Source organism: Ranitomeya variabilis, chromosome 2 (assembly GCF_051348905.1).
Source record: "Ranitomeya variabilis isolate aRanVar5 chromosome 2, aRanVar5.hap1, whole genome shotgun sequence".
NCBI lineage: Eukaryota > Metazoa > Chordata > Amphibia > Anura > Dendrobatidae > Ranitomeya > Ranitomeya variabilis.
In genome coordinates, this window is record NC_135233.1 from 462,467,357 (window position 1) to 462,483,649 (window position 16,293).

General features: G+C 42.7%; 1 protein-coding gene across 2 annotated transcripts in view; it reads left to right on the forward strand.

Moving 5' to 3' along the window:
* Positions 1 to 14,542, forward strand: part of SPTBN2 (spectrin beta, non-erythrocytic 2) — a 183,006-nt gene extending 168,464 nt beyond the window's left edge. For both annotated transcript variants that reach the window (XM_077287515.1, XM_077287516.1), the window contains 15 exons: positions 110 to 388; positions 498 to 628; positions 1,579 to 1,783; positions 1,904 to 2,278; positions 2,972 to 3,216; positions 3,301 to 3,439; positions 5,136 to 5,220; positions 5,311 to 5,507; positions 5,726 to 5,880; positions 6,328 to 6,394; positions 8,946 to 8,993; positions 9,305 to 9,534; positions 10,745 to 10,918; positions 11,030 to 11,072; positions 11,245 to 14,542. In XM_077287515.1, the coding sequence (XP_077143630.1) occupies positions 110 to 388; positions 498 to 628; positions 1,579 to 1,783; positions 1,904 to 2,278; positions 2,972 to 3,216; positions 3,301 to 3,439; positions 5,136 to 5,220; positions 5,311 to 5,507; positions 5,726 to 5,880; positions 6,328 to 6,394; positions 8,946 to 8,993; positions 9,305 to 9,534; positions 10,745 to 10,918; positions 11,030 to 11,072; positions 11,245 to 11,466 (2,595 nt within the window). In that variant the 3' untranslated portion in view covers positions 11,467 to 14,542. The remainder of the gene's footprint in view (positions 1 to 109; positions 389 to 497; positions 629 to 1,578; positions 1,784 to 1,903; positions 2,279 to 2,971; positions 3,217 to 3,300; positions 3,440 to 5,135; positions 5,221 to 5,310; positions 5,508 to 5,725; positions 5,881 to 6,327; positions 6,395 to 8,945; positions 8,994 to 9,304; positions 9,535 to 10,744; positions 10,919 to 11,029; positions 11,073 to 11,244) is intronic.
* Positions 14,543 to 16,293: the final 1,751 nt, after the last annotated feature.

A 16,293-nucleotide genomic window follows, 5' to 3' on the forward strand; every position in this document is an offset into this window, starting at 1 on the left:
AAGTCCTGCAAACCCTTTACCTTCGCTGCAGAACACGTGGCTGGGATCAGTTGGTGTCCACTTTAAGGAAATGTTCCTTAATATAATTTTTGCCTCGTCTGTCCCACAGACCCTGCAAAAGGAGATTCAAGGACATCGGCCGCGGATTGATGATATTTTAGAAAAGGGGAATTCAATGGTCAAGAACAGCGCACTCGATGATCAGGAGATCGGGGAGAGGCTGGAGTTGCTGGGGAGCATATGGGAAGAGCTTACAACCGAAGCAGCAAAGCGGCACGGCCGTCTCGAAGAGTCTCACGCTGCACAACAGTTTTATGCTGATGCCGCAGAGGCCGAGGCGTGGATGGGAGAACAGGAGCTGCACATGATGTCAGAGGAGAAGGCCAAGGTTGGTGACCTAGAGCTTATAACGAGGACCTGGCTCTCATTAGGTGGCATGAAAATGATACAAGAATTGCATGTGGTTCTCACTAAGTTTTCTGTATTGAATGCTGTAGGATGAGATTGGAGCTCAGGCGATGCTAAAGAAACACTTGGTTATGGAGCAGGCTCTCGATGATTATGCTGAAACCATTCACCAACTCGCCAACTCCAGTAGAGAAATGGTCTCCAGAGGCCACCCAGAGAGGTAATCGCTGAGCTCCGTTACGGCTTGTACGGCCAGCGTATGACGTGGGCTCACTGACCATGTTTCTTCAGATTCCGTTTTATGTATTAGGTCATAGTCAGACTGTCGTATAAATCGGATTGAGAGCGAAAAGCAGTGTGTGGTATGGCCGGCATGGAGAGAGCCACCGACCAGTCCGAGCATTGCGTTCCAATTTATACGATCACAAGTATAACATTTTAGGCTTTCTTCTGCATTAAATTTAGCAAATCTGGTACTTCCACTGTTACATATTAAGGCTGCCATTGCTAAGCATCATTGCCATGATCCTGCATCCTGTAATATTGGATGCACGTTGTTCTTGTGGATGGGAAAGCACTTTTTTTTTTTTTTTTGTTAAATCTCAACCATTTTTCAAACTAAAGCTATGCAGGATAAAACTATGGTGCCTATGTAAAACAAGCAAAGGGTTATTGCTCTACTTGTTGGGGGGGACTATAATGGGGCAGTTTCCAATGGCCATACAGGAGACTGCTCCTGCTATGGCCCGTAATGTCTTCCTCCTGATTTGACAAGCATTAGGGACCATAAAAAGAAAAAACATTATCAGCCTACTTTAATATAAAGTCTGTAGTATTAGTTTGAATTTAGGACATGGCTTGCCCTAATTAAGAATAATTGGACTTTGAAGGGGTTTTTTTTGCTTGTCAATCACTGAATTTATTACAGTCCTGCGGAGTGAGCGTTTTCAGGGGCTGTCTAATCTGGCTATAATAGAATAAAAGTCAAAAGGGACACCTTTTATGATTTGTCCTGGTAAATGGCATCCAAACAAAAATTTAGTTTATTATTTTTATATATTTATATTATTATTATTTCCTGCTCCAGCCTGTGGACAACCCCTTTTTAGTAAGCATTAGTAATAGGGATTGATCTAATTTTTTAAATACATTTTTCTCCTTGGTTAATAGTGACCGGATTACATTGCGCCAAGGGCAAGTTGACAAGCTATACGCCAGTCTAAAGGACCTGGCAGAAGAGCGAAGCGGAAAACTGCAGGAACACCAGAGACTCTGCCAACTTAGGAGAGACGTAGAAGACTTGGAGCACTGGATCTCTGAGCGGGAGATTGTGGCAGCTTCTCACGAGCTGGGACAGGATTATGAGCATGTAACGGTACGTACGGCCATCAGTGACGGACATAGAATTTGATATTCTGCTAACCTTTTTAGGTTATGCTTGATGGTTGATTCAAAGTAGTCTTGGAATGTATCTCGTCTTCACATTCTAAACTAGATGCTGAGAGATAAATTCCGGGAATTCTCTCGCGATACAAGTAACATCGGACAGGAACGAGTGGACGCCGTCAACCTCATGGCCGATGATCTGATTTCCTCTGGACATTCCGAAAATGCCACTGTGGCTGAATGGAAGGATGGTCTCAATGAAGCCTGGGCTGACCTTCTGGAAATGATTGATACGAGGAGCCAGATGTTGGCGGCCTCCTATGAGCTTCACCGCTTCTACCAGGACGCCAGAGAGACTCTGGGCCAGATCAAGGACAAACAGAAGCAAATACCAGAAGAGACTGGCAGAGACCTGAACACTGCAGAGGCCATGCAGCGCATGCACACCACATTCGAGCATGATATACAAGCACTCAGTGCACAGGTAAGGCCATCAGCCGGATTAATAATCCTCAATATGTTCATAAAAGTTACTAATTTCATGAAGTAGAGACAGGAATGCATACCCACCTCCGCCTAACCTAGTCCACCATGAGTCTTCTATTTTACTCAGCTTATTGCAATTGTACCCATTTATCATGTTGACGACTTCTTTTTTTTTTTTTTTTTTTTTTTTTTTTTTTTTAATATATAATAGAAGAGTTCTTGTACAAAAAAGCAACTTTGCAGATTACTACTAATTAAAGTTCTCAAGAACAAGGGAAGTTTTAATCCTATAGTTTACTGCTCAATTCCTAGGTTTCCGGCCACTGCTAGAGTCTTTTCAGCAGTGGCTGGTCTCCTAGGCAAAGATAGCAGTGCTTACAAGCTCTGTGCTATAGAGCTTGTAAGCACTGCTTTGAATCTGACTAGATCCCGCCAGCTTCAGTGTCACTGCGCTTCTCCAAGGCTGCAGAGACAAAGCTTCCTTGGAGAGCGCACAGTTCAGGCCTGTGACTTTGCTGTCAATTTTCAGGACCATCCCAGGTCAAGCGGGAAGTCAGGAGGCAGGGAAGCAGTGTGTTCCTGAAGATTAACCTTGAGGAAGCCCCCTTTACACCAAATTACTAAAATTCCAATTCAATAAAGTGTTTATCTAGGATTAAACTATCATTCTTGGCGTTTTGTATTTCTGTAGGTAAAGCAAGTTCAGGAGGACGCCACCCGGCTTCAAAAAGCTTACGCCGGTGAAAAGGCAGCGGACATTCAAAAGCATGAACAGGCAGTGACTGAAGCCTGGGGTGAACTGCAAGATGCAAGTAGTGCACGGCGCCAGCTACTTTTGGACACCGGGGAGAAATTTCGCTTTTTTAGAATGGTTAGAGACCTCATGTTATGGATGGATGATGTCAATCTCCAGATCGATGCACAAGAAAAACCACGGTAAGCCTGCGATTGGGACTTAATTTTTTTTATGTTATCTATGTTTAATTCCAATTATTAACATTTAATCTTCACTTTAAATAGAGATGTATCATCCGCTGATCTGGTAATAAAAAATCACCTAAGCATTAAAGCAGAGGTGGATGCGCGAGGAGACAGCTTTACTACCTGCATAGACCTCGGAAACTCTCTGCTAGAGAAAAATCACTATGCATCGGACAAGGTAATTACAATTTTTACCCATGGAAATTAGATTAAAAACTGATCAAAAGGCATCAAGCTCTCATACACTAAGATTAAAATGGGACCAACCACTTAGGGTACCGTCACACAGTGCCATTTTGATCGCTACGACGGTACGATTCGTGACGTTCTAGCGATATCGTTACGATATCGCAGTGTCTGACACGCAGCAGCGATCAGGGATCCTGCTGAGAATCGTACGTCGTAGCAGATCGTTTGGAACTTTCTTTCGTCGCTTGATCACCCGCTGACATCGCTGGATCGTTGTGTGTGACAGCGATCCAGCGATGTGTTCGCTTGTAACCAGGGTAAACATCGGGTTACTAAGCGCAGGGCCGCGCTTAGTAACCCGATGTTTACCGTGGTTACCAGCGTAAACGTAAAAAAAACAAACAGTACATACTCACATTCCGGTGTTTGTCCTCCGGCGTCTCAGCTTCTCTGCACTGTGAGCGCCGGCCAGCCAGAAAGCGAGCACAGCGGTGACGTCTGACGTCACCGCTGTGCTTTCCGGCCGCTGTGCTTACACAGTGCAGAGAAGCTGAGACGCCGGAGGACAGACACCGGAATGTGAGAATGTACTGTTTGTTTTTTTTACGTTTACGCTGGTAACCAGGGTAAACATCGGGTTACTAAGCGCGGCCCTGCGCTTAGTAACCCGATGTTTACCCTGGTTACCCGGGGACTTCGGCATCGCTCCAGCGCCGTGATTGCACCGTGTGACCGCAGTCTACGACGCTGGAGCGATAATCATACGATCGCTGCGACGTCACGGATCGTGCCGTCGTAGCGATCAAAATGGCACTGTGTGACGGTACCCTTAGTTTGTACTGGGCATCAGGCGTCCCCCGATAGATGATGATGATGGGGGAGCGGAGGCTCGATCATGTTGACCTACAACACCTGATCTTTTAGCTTCCTTGGGAGATAAGCTGGTGCCAGAGATGATTTGGCTGCAACTACCTATTGGAAACACCTGGATCAGTGTGTTCCGATTTGTGCACGAATCCGTTGACTCGCGTTGCCGATTTTGATCCAATACTCCGATAAAAATCGGACGTCTCTGCGATTTTTTTTTTTTTTTTTTTTTTTTTTTTTTTTTTGTGTGTGGACCAAGAAGAATAACAGAGATGGCTGTTTTGCCAAATGAGTCCCCAATGACCACTTTAAAAGGGGGAATGTAAAAACTCCAGCGAACCATCTCCAAAATCAGTTAGGACTCTGCTCACACCTGCATTCACAATTCCATTTGTCCATTTTTGTTTGTAAGAACAGACAAATGGGGTCCGTCCCATATCCATTACTTGATATACAAAATAACAGACCTGATAATAATCAGTGCAGCCCCCTGCTTCAGTTTCCATCAGTTATGTAGCGGCTCCTTTTTTTTACATTAATTCGGTTAGTCCATTCCATAGAGACAAACAAGCGGAATGCCCAAACGCAATTTTTTGTGAAAAATTGTTAGTCTAGTATTGCCAGAGTGGTCCTTTTAGTGCTGGATTGACAAGGTGCCTATATAAAAGCAACACAGGAGCAGAGTGCTGATGACTGAAGACCGGGAGGACTAATGTGGTTCTACAGAGAGATTAAGGTTGTAAAAATATCTCCTCTGGGTCAATAAATGATTGAATTCTACTTTTTTTTTCTTTTTTTTTCCCCCTTGTTACTTTCAGATTTCTGAGAAACTAGAACAACTGCAAGAAAGGCGGCAAGAGACTGAAAACAAATGGAAAGATAAAATGGAATGGCTACAAATAGGTAAGTGGTTCATACAGTTCTCAGTTCTGGAAATTATACAGAGAGCGTTCAGCCAACACACTAACATGAATTTTTTTTTTTTTTTAATAGTTCTAGAGGTGCTGATGTTTGGAAGAGATGCGAATGTGGCGGAGGCATGGCTTTCCAGTAATGAGCCTATTGTGCGCTCCTCAGAGCTGGGAGGCAATGTAGACGAAGTGGAGAACCTGATTAAGAGACACGAAGCTTTCCAAAAATCTGTCTCCACCTGGGACGAAAGATTCTTACTTTTGGAAAAGCTAACGACGGTGAGGCCATCTAAAAATATCAATGTGCTGATTGGGATGCCTTAGGGGGGTGGTGATTAGTGATGAGCGAACATGCTGGGATAAAGTGTTATCTGAGCATGCTCCGGTGCTATAGGAGTGTCTTCGGCGTGCTCGAATATGTTCCAGTACAGGCGGATGCAGGTCTCGTGGCTGCAAAACTTTTTACTGGTCACGTATTTAAATTTCTTTATCTGAAGCTCGAAGAGAATGAGATGAAAAGGAGAAGGGAAGAAGAAGAGAGGAAACGAAGGCCTCTGACTCCACCAGAGCCAAAGCAAGAAGAGATTTTCCAGGAACAGAATCACCAGACTTTGGAGGATCATTCCATACCTGTCACCGTTCTGCAGGAAAGGTGAGATTTATCAGCAGGAGATTAGCACTGCAAGACTAGGTCTCAAATGCAGACCAGTCCAGCTAATCTGTTAGCCCGCCCCCATCACTGATTAGCTGCTTGCTGATAGTAGACAGAAGAAGCTGCCAATCAGGGCTGTGGGCGGCGTTGTACACAGCTCTGCATTCAGAGCTCTGCTACATCTACAGCAGATTAGATTTAATTAATCACTAGTATTTTTTTACAGTGACAGCAGCATCAATTTCACAAAAGCTGGAAGGTCTGAAGACTGAGATCTTATTCATCTCTTGCCTTTTTTTTTTTTTTATTTAACTTCTATCTTAGAATTTAAGAAAATAATTACTAAATAATATATTGGAATTTCATTGTAAGAATCTCAACTACTTATTAATAAATGAATTGGTATTTCTTTAACCTCTTATACTCTCGTGTGTCGTTTCTATCCAGGCTACAAAACTTGCAAACTGAACAGGCTTCCGTTAATGGGCTGTGTACAGACTCCGATTCGCCGCAGGTACGTGCCGTATTCCGGGTTACGTAACATAGCGGAATCGTTCAGTATCCCATACACCTATCTCACAATGAAGAACTGTATTATTTTAGCATTTTAAAACCCCCTTATGCAGATAGTAACATACCTGTGTGGACTGAATCCTAGGAAGACCAGATCGGTAAAGGGGTCTTCCATTATTACGGTAATATTAATGTAGGATGCGCCACTGATCAGCTGTTATCACTAAATGATGCCGGATGTATATTAGTGTGTGGATTGGAACACCACCGCTCAGCTGTGCTCTCTAGTGGCCACTGCCATGTACTGCAGATCAGCTCATATTTAAAGTGAATGTATTTATTATTATTAGAAAATTATTTAATAAATGAGTTAGTTTTAAAGCAAATGTTTGTGATAAATGTAGTGTTTTTTTTTGTTTGTTTTATTTGTAGAAAGGTTGGCCATCTTTTATTCCCATATCGCAATTAATTAAAAAATTAGAAATCTTGCAATTTTCACACTAGCTATTTTACACTCACCGGCCACTTTATTAGGTACACCATGCTAGTAACGGGTTGGACCCCCTTTTGCCTTCAGAACTGCCTCAATTCTTCGTGGCATAGATTCAACAAGGTGCTGGAAGCATTCCTCAGAGATTTTGGTCCATATTGACATGATGGCATCACACAGTTGCCGCAGATTTGTCGGCTGCACATCCCAAAGATGCTCCATACAAGGCAGGATGGATCCATGCTTTCATGTTGTTTACGCCAAATTCTGACCCTACCATCCGAATGTCGCAGCAGAAATCGAGACTCATCAGACCAAGCAACGTTTTTCCAATCTTCTACTGTCCAATTTCGATGAGCTTGTGCAAATTGTAGCCTCAGTTTCCTGTTCTTAGCTGAAAGGAGTGGTACCCGGTGTGGTCTTCTGCTGCTGTAGCCCATCTGCCTCAAAGTTCGACGCACTGTGCGTTCAGAGATGCTCTTAGGCCTAACTTGGTTGTAACGGGTGGCGATTTGAGTCACTGTTGCCTTTCTATCAGCTCGAACCAGTCTGCCCATTCTCCTCTGACCTCTGGCATCAACAAGGCATTTCCGCCCACAGAACTGCCGCTCACTGGATTTTTTTTCTTTTTCGGACCATTCTCTGTAAACCCTAGAGATGGTTGTGCGTGAAAAATCCCAGTAGATCAGCAGTTTCTGAAATACTCAGACCAGCCCTTCTGGCACCAACAACCATGCCACGTTCAAAGGCACTCAAATCACCTTTCTTCCCCATACTGATGCTCGGTTTGAACTGCAGGAGATTGTCTTGACCATGTCTACATGCCTAAATGCACTGAGTTGCCGCCATGTGATTGGCTGATTAGAAATTAAGTGTTAACAAGAAGTTGGACAGGTGTACCTAATAAAGTGGCCGGTGAGTGTACACTGTATATATATATACACACACACACACACACACACACACACACACACAGTGATCCTGAACCTACTGAACCGCCGCACAACCAGCTCTGCTCTCTCCTAGTGTATCATCACCCATCCCCTGCAGATTGTGAGCCCTCGCGGGCAGGGTCCTCCCTCCTTATGTACCCGTGTGCCTTGTTTTTTTTTTTGCTCATGTCTAATGTATTTGTCTATATTTGCCCCGCATTTCACATGTAAAGCGCCATGGAATAAATGGCGCTATAAAAATGAATATATATATATATATATATATATATATATATATATATATATATATATATATATATATATATATATATATATATATATATATATACACATTTGTACTGAGCATGCGCAAAGGTCACTGTGAAGGGAGGAGGATGAGGTCAGCTGTGACATCGCCTACTGTGATTAACGGACCTTGTGTTATCAGCTGTGCATAGAGGTAAAACCTGTCATTGTAACCCTGCCTCTGAAGATAATGAGGCTGCTGAAAAAAGTCTAAAATTGCCCTTGTTGCAAGTTTGAAAATTGCAGGGTTACGAACTTATTTTTTTTAAGTACAGATAAGAACAAAAAAAAGTCCTTAAAAATTCTAAAAATATATTTAACACAAAAACCTGATTTAAAATGGGTCCTTTTCCGATGATACCGCTCCTTTTTAAATTGGAGCTATAGAGTTCTTCTCTATACATGGTTTACGTTTGGTTGCTACCCAAGGTGATGACATCTGATCAGCGCCATCCACCCCATCAATCTAATATTGAGGACAAAAGGAGAGGTCATAACTATTAGAAGACTTGGATCTGATCACCGATGAGCAAACTCATCCCTGTGGGTTCCTAATCAATAGCTGCAAACAAAGATGTCAGAAAAATACAAGAAATTGATTCTGAAAATAAAATGGAAAATATATATACAGTATTTCACATGGAAAATTAAAATCTCACTACACAATGATGAATTTGTTTTAAAACTGGAATATCTATTTTAGATCTGCTTCATTAAACAGAAAAAAAAAAATCAAAAACATATTTTTTGTAAACTTTCAGATTATTTACAGTATAAATAAACTTGGCATGAAATGTAATAGAACATACTTGTGTTTCTGACAGCCGTCATCTGACGCCAGGCGGATTGATGACAGCTTCTCTGAAAATCAGGTAAGTATTTATTATATTTATTGATGACTTCATGAAAAACTGTAATTATTTCATAATTTTTTTTCTTTAATAAAAATGTTGAAAAACAAGAATTATAATTTTAATGTGAATGCACAATATATCACACATGTTCCTTACCTGGTAATACTCTGATGTAAATGGTAGGTTGGGGAATGGACCATTGGCTGTAATATTATGGTGTACCTCTTCGTGGCTTTTAAGGCCTCTGATTGCAGTCATTAAACGGGATCCTGCATTTTTTTTACTTGCAGTAAATGGCAGACACTCACAATGCCTTTCTATTTTTATAGGGGTACGACATGTCAGAAGCAGCTAATGGAGCAAAGACAGACCTAAATACAAGAGATGGCAGCCCTCCGCCCTCCCCGCCAATCCCAACACGACCAACGTTCTCGCCTATAAATCTTCAGACGTCGACTTTACCAATCAGCAGTCCTGAACCGTTTGCTTCAGAGCAGATGGAAGGAATGCTGCACCGCAAACAGGAGATGGAGTCTCATTCCAAGAAAGCCGCCAATAGGTGAGATACACCTGTGTACAGCAGGAACATGGGGGCCACCATTCATAATGTGTGATGGTCACAGCTCACCTCCTCCTCCTGTACAGTGACTGATAACACCTCTATATACAGTAGATAACACAGGAACCACCATTCACAATAGGTGATGTCACAGCTCTTCTCCTCCTCCTGTACAATGACTGATAACCTCTCTATATACAGTAGATAACACAGGATCCACCATTCACTATAGGTGATGTTACATCTCCCCTCCTCCTCCTCCTGTACAGTGACTGATAACACCCCTATATACAGTAGATAACACAGGATCCACCATTCACAATAGGTGATGTCACAGCTCTTCTCCTCCTCCTGTACAATGACTGATAACCTCTCTATATACAGTAGATAACACAGGATCCACCATTCACTATAGGTGATGTTACATCTCCCCTCCTCCTCCTCCTGTACAGTGACTGATAACACCCCTATATACAGTAGATAACACAGGATCCACCATTCACTATAGGTGATGTCACATATCACCTCCTCCTCCTGTACAGTGACTGATAACACCTCTATATACAGTAGATAACACAGGATCCATCAGTCACAATAGGTGATGTCACAGCTCACCTCCTCCTCCTGTATAATGACTGATAACACCCCTATATACAGTAGATAACACAGGATCCATCATTCACAATAGGTGATGTCACAGCTCACCTCCTCCTCCTGTACAATGACTGATAACACCTCTATATACAGTAGATAACACAGGATCCACCATTCACAATAGATGATGTCACAGCTCACCTCCTCCCTGCATAATGACCATAGCCCTCAACCAGAGCAGGCCTAGATGATGCTTCAATGTGTCAAGGTTGTCTATTGTTGCCTATGGCTCAGGTGACTGCTGGGGCACTTTAGCACTTAAGGGGTCAACCAGAAGTGGACAACCCCTTTAATATAAGTTCAGGGAAAATGGCAATCCCTATAATCCTCCTGTACCAGTTGTGACTTGTATTGTTTAAAATTATTGTACTCATTATGTATACCCCTCCTCACATGTAAAGCGCCATGGAATAAATGGTGCTATAATAATAATCATGTATAAGTAAAAAATCTACTATCAGAAAATAGAAACAGATTAGAAAACAAATATTAGTAGTAATAACAATAAAGGTGTGGATTTTGGGTGTGACCAGATGATGTAATTATCGCCCCACAGGTCCTGGCAAAATGTTTACTGTGTCCTGAAGAAAGGCAGTTTGGGATTCTATAAGGATGGGAAGAGCGCGAGCAGCGGCATCACGTACCACGGCGAGGTTCCTGGGCAGCTGGCGGGAGCGCAGTGCAGCGTGGCGCACGAGTACAAGAAGCGCAAGAATGTCTTCAAGCTCAGGTGAGATTATGGCGGCCGTGCTGGAGGAGCGCAGCCATTGTTACTGGCAGACATGTGGAATAGGTTTGATTCTGAGTAGATTACCAATTCTATTCATTATTAATTCCCCAGTTTACCAGATGGGAAGGAGTTTCTCTTCCAAGCGAAAGACGAGGTAAGTGATTTGCAGCTGATATTGTTCCAGTAGATAATAGAGCGGAGAGTTAGTATTTTATCAATGATGGGGAATATCGCATACAATGGCTAACGTTCTGCCACTTTGGGCAATGAGGGTCTGTAGGTCTCATGATTGTCACAGTTGTAATCCCGTTCTCTTCTTCCTTCAGGCTGAGATGAGCAGTTGGATGCGGGTGATTAACGCCTCACTGTCTTCCTCGACAAGCGATACTTCAGACCTTTCCCCAAGCGTACCCAAAGGAATGACCCGGGCTATGACCATGCCTCCTGTGTCCCCCAATAGTGCCACCGAGGGCAACGTGACATTGCGTAATAAGGAAGGCAAAGAAAAGGACCGAGAAAAACGATTTAGTTTCTTTAAGAAGAAATAAATGCCATCACGCTCATCCGGACGGGTTACTCTGTCCAAATCTTAACTGCAAATAAGGCCCTGTCACGCCAACAGCATGGGACCTGTGGGGCTTGGGTGGTTGTGTGGGTAAATTAAAAAAAAAAAAAAAAACAAAGACAAAAAAAAACGACCACAGCATTTTATATACATATATATAAAATTATATATGCATAACACGCACCTCCAATGATGAACAGACTGAGACCCTTACAGTGCAACATGTTGGATCCCAAACAGAAGCTCCGTTTGCACCGATCACCGTTGACTTGTGGCTTTTGAGGCATGTGAGCCATTTTTGAGGGGGTCAATAATTATCATTAAATTCTTTCGTCTCGATGGGGGTCTTTCATTGTCTTTGTGCGCATGTCCAGCCACCTCCTCTGACATGACACCAAGGCGTTAGAGAAGCAGCGCACCTATTGCCCGAAGACGCAATAAACTGAAAGAACTCCGCTGTTACGCCTCTGACGTGATCGACGGTACTTACCGAGCGCAAGCGCGCGGCCTCCGTAAGCTTGACTTTCCTCCATACACGATGCTGCCTGATTATCACACATGCTGTATATAGATATCAATACATTTTACACGGACTGTGCTGGATTTTTGCTTTCTGTAACGAAGATGGTTCAGCAAGTGGAGAATGGCAAAAATGATGATTTTTAAATTGGGATTTAGTACAAGAAACTAAGGTGGGAGAGAAAATATTTTTTTGGCACAAGGATAAAAAAAAGTATTTTTTTTTTTTTCAAATGAGTTTTAAGGAAAAGAGAGTGAAGAACCTTAATAAAATCAGGGCAAGCGCTTGATGCCGTGCGTGGCGGGTGCTGCTTTCAATGGCATCGCACCAGGCACTGATTGCCTATTGTAAGCTTTAAGCCGTTTCTTTCATTTCTTTTTCTCTGTAGTCCAATTTTAATTCTAAAGATATATGCGTGAGGTCGGGGGCGTCACAGTCGGGGATTGCAATTACTCCTCTGCCATGTAGGAGGATATCGGCACTAGAAATGGCAACCAGGGAAGAATATATATATTAATGTACTGTATAAATGGCCAAACAGACGTACCTGCCAGGGGAAGCCTTTGTCACCAACACATTCACAAGACTTGTAAGTAGGCAAAAGGGTCCCAATTTTGCCTGAGGTCTAGTCATCGCCTTTGCTCTTGGCCACACTTCCAACCACAAAAGATGTCCAGGACACTATTCCAGTGGTGTGAGGAGTGCAGTCTATAACTTTAGTGCCACTCAAGACCAATGACAGGAACAAATGATATTGGGTGCTTTTTATCAGTCCACCACCTTCTCAATTTTAGTAAAATAGCACCCCCCCCCCCCTTCTACAAGGTTTGCCATATTCCCCAAAGTATCTAGATTTAGAGTTGAAGATGTTCTATTTTCCTGTACAATGTACTTTCTTTAGCTTTATAATCCTTTCCTTGGGTGATCAGAAGATATGTTGCATTTGATATCTGCTTTTTACATTTTTATGTGTACTTTGGTGGATTATATTATTCATTGTGCAGAACACCGCATCCCCTTTTTTATATATAAAAAAAATCAAAGTTTAAGGTTTTATTTTTTCTCGTTTTGTTATTTCTGCAAAGTGATTGCGTCTCCCTACTGTATTGTGGTGTTCATCATAAATCTGCGATCTGCTTCAGCAAAATGCCATGTACTTGTCTCCCCCCCACCAATACCACTAGGTGTTTTATCAAAAGCTTTTCTGGAAAGAACACTCGTAAAAAAAAAATCAGATTGGATTTCCCATACGAACAAATAGGATTTTTTTTTTTTTTTTTTGCTGAGCTCTAAAAACGCTACATGAATGTAGCCTAGTATGGTTTTACTTTTGGACCCTTCCTGACCAAATTAGTCTACAAAATATATTCTACGTATGAACATTTCCCAAAAAACCCACAAGGGCCGAATCATCAAAGTTCTTACACCAAAAAAACTGTTGTAAAAGTTTTGAAAAGTCGAAATTTTGCAGGTTTTGTCATTTTCACAACAGTTTGAATCAACTCTGCCGAAATGAGTGGCGCTGGAGAGGAGTCTCATTGGGCGTGTGGTCAGGTCACCAATCAAACTCCTCAAAAGTGGCAACATTTTGCACGCTGGAAATGCTCAGTAACTCTTCAGAAGAGGCGCCGAAGTGCGCCTGTTATTGGACTGGGCACCTTCTATTCCAGCAAGACTGGAGTATCGCGATAGTGCACTATGCCAATCTTCTTGAATCGGCCCCTTAGTGTTTATTGAAGATCACCCTTTTTTTTTTTTTTTTACCTGCACAGGTGCAATTGCAGGCAAAGTCAGGCAGCCATATATAGGAGCGAAATCGGACAGCAGTGCACAGACTGGCCAACTGCTTTCCCCACCTGAACGTGACCACTGCATACAATGGCCAGTCTGTGTATTGAAATCTGATTGTAACCTCCATCCTCCTCCACTTTCCTTCTTCTCAGATTGCAGTCGGCTGCAGCAGGAGCCTCTCCCCTCTGAGAACAGAAACATTAAATCCTTCACCTTAACTAAGGAAGTAATATATGTTCACTGCAGGATTTCTGCAAGAAGCTGTAGGAAGAAATACGGAATGATTTGATAAATGAGGATAATTATTTTTTTTTTATTAAGGTTTTGGTTTAGTGATCCTTCCGATTTTATTATACAGGATGTTATTTGCTGATGTACTGATGTTTTAGGGCTTTGTGCAGACGAACTCAAGTGTGGCCTATACCAACCCGTTGGATCACTTCTATAATTTCTCAAACCTGCACTGAAGAAATAAAATGGATTCTGGAATCTGATTTGTTCCTGTGGGCGATACAATATCCATTTTCTTACACCCCTGTTTTTTGCAATTTTCCATCTAATGTAGCCTTTTGTTAATGAACCTTTTTGTCTTTGTAAATACGGTATAGCTTGAAACTCTTGAATATGAAGTAGTTCTTAACCAGTTGGAAAGCAATAGAAATAGTGAGGATGTAACACGCTGAATCCCAATGTGTCACGGGAATGTGATGTTGATTTAGAAAATTAAAAAATAAATTCCCCAACCCTGCCTGCAATTGTACTAGTAATTTTTATTTTTAAGTATTTCTTAATACACTACACCTGACATTATATTGTGACACTAAGGTGGTTACGACTGGAGTAAACTACAGAGTAGATACACACAAGTAACGTCTGGGTATAGACCTGTTACATACAATTGTAATCCTGCCTCTGATGATAAGGATAATATACATTTCGATCCAAGTAAAGGGTCAAACACTGAAGAGATCCTTATAAAACAATTTTATTCAATTAAATTTAAAACATAACAAAAAAAAGCAGAAAAATGTCACAATAGGGGACACTAACATCAGACTCAAAAGGAGTATACTAAAAAGACAATATAGTAAATCTATATATATATAATTGTCTAAGGGTTTCTCCGTCTGTCTGTCCTGGAAATCCCGCGTCTCTGATTGGTCGAGGCCGCCAATCAGCGACTGGCAGTGTCTCTGATTGGTCGAGGCCGATCAGCGACGGGCATTGTCCTCCACTGCTGTCAAGTGCCGCCATTGTGTTATCTTAGGGTCTAATTGTCTGTCTGTCTCGGAAATCCCGCCTTGCTGATTGGTCGAGGCCAGCCGGCTTTGACCAATCAGCGACGGGCACAGTCTGCTGCGAATTCTGGAATCATTGTCCACTGCTGTCAAGTGCCGCCATTGTGTAGGGTGTGTGCCTGCGTCTCCCTGTATGGGCGGCATCTCCCTGTGTTTCTATCTTAGAATGGGTCGTAAACGAAAATACGCCAATGAGGATAATAATAATAATCTTTATTTTTATATAGCGCTAACATATTCCGCAGCGCTTTACAGTTTGCACACATTATCATCACTGTCCCCGATGGGGCTCACAATCTAAATTCCCTATCAGTATGTCTTTGGAATGTGGGAGGAAACCGGAGTACCCGGAGGAAACCCACGCAAACACGGAGAGAACATACAAACTCTTTGCAGATGTTGTCCTGGGTGGGATTAGAACCCAGGACTCCAGCGCTGCAAGGCTGCAGTGCTAACCACTGCGCCACCGTGCTGCTGATGACAGAAAAGCAGCAGCAGCAGCAAGAAAACGACAACATCGGGAACAGGAGACACCACAACAAACTGCCGCCAGACAAGCCCAGGATGTGGAATCTCACAGACGTCAAAGCCAACAGGAGGCACCACAACCAACTGTTGTACGACAGGAACACACACAACACAATACAGGCCACGCACTATATATAACACAGCCCACTTACTATATAACAGCCCATGCAGTATATAGCAGCCATGCAGTATATAACACAGGGCATGCAGTATATAACACGGCACATAGTATATAGCACAGCCCACGCAGTATATAACTGCGCCGCCCTCTGCCTGAACAGTCAGTGCGGAGAGACGGGACGCTGAGTATGATATTTTGTTTTTATTGCCTCAGCAGCAGCATTACATGTGGCACAATGCTGTATGGAGCATCTATGGGGCCATAACTGCATGGAGCATTATATAGAGCATCTATGGGGCCATAACTGCATGGAGCAATATATGGGGCCATAAAGAACTGCATGGAGCATTATATGGGGCATCTATGGGGCCATAAAGAACTGCATGCAGCATTATATGGGGCCATAACTGTATTAAGCATTATACTATGTGACTTGGCAAAATACTACGTGACTGGGCAATATACTGCGTGGGCTGCGCAATGTACTGCGTGGGCTGCGCAATGTACTGCGTGGGCTGCGCAATGTACTGCGTGGCTGCGCAATGTACTGCG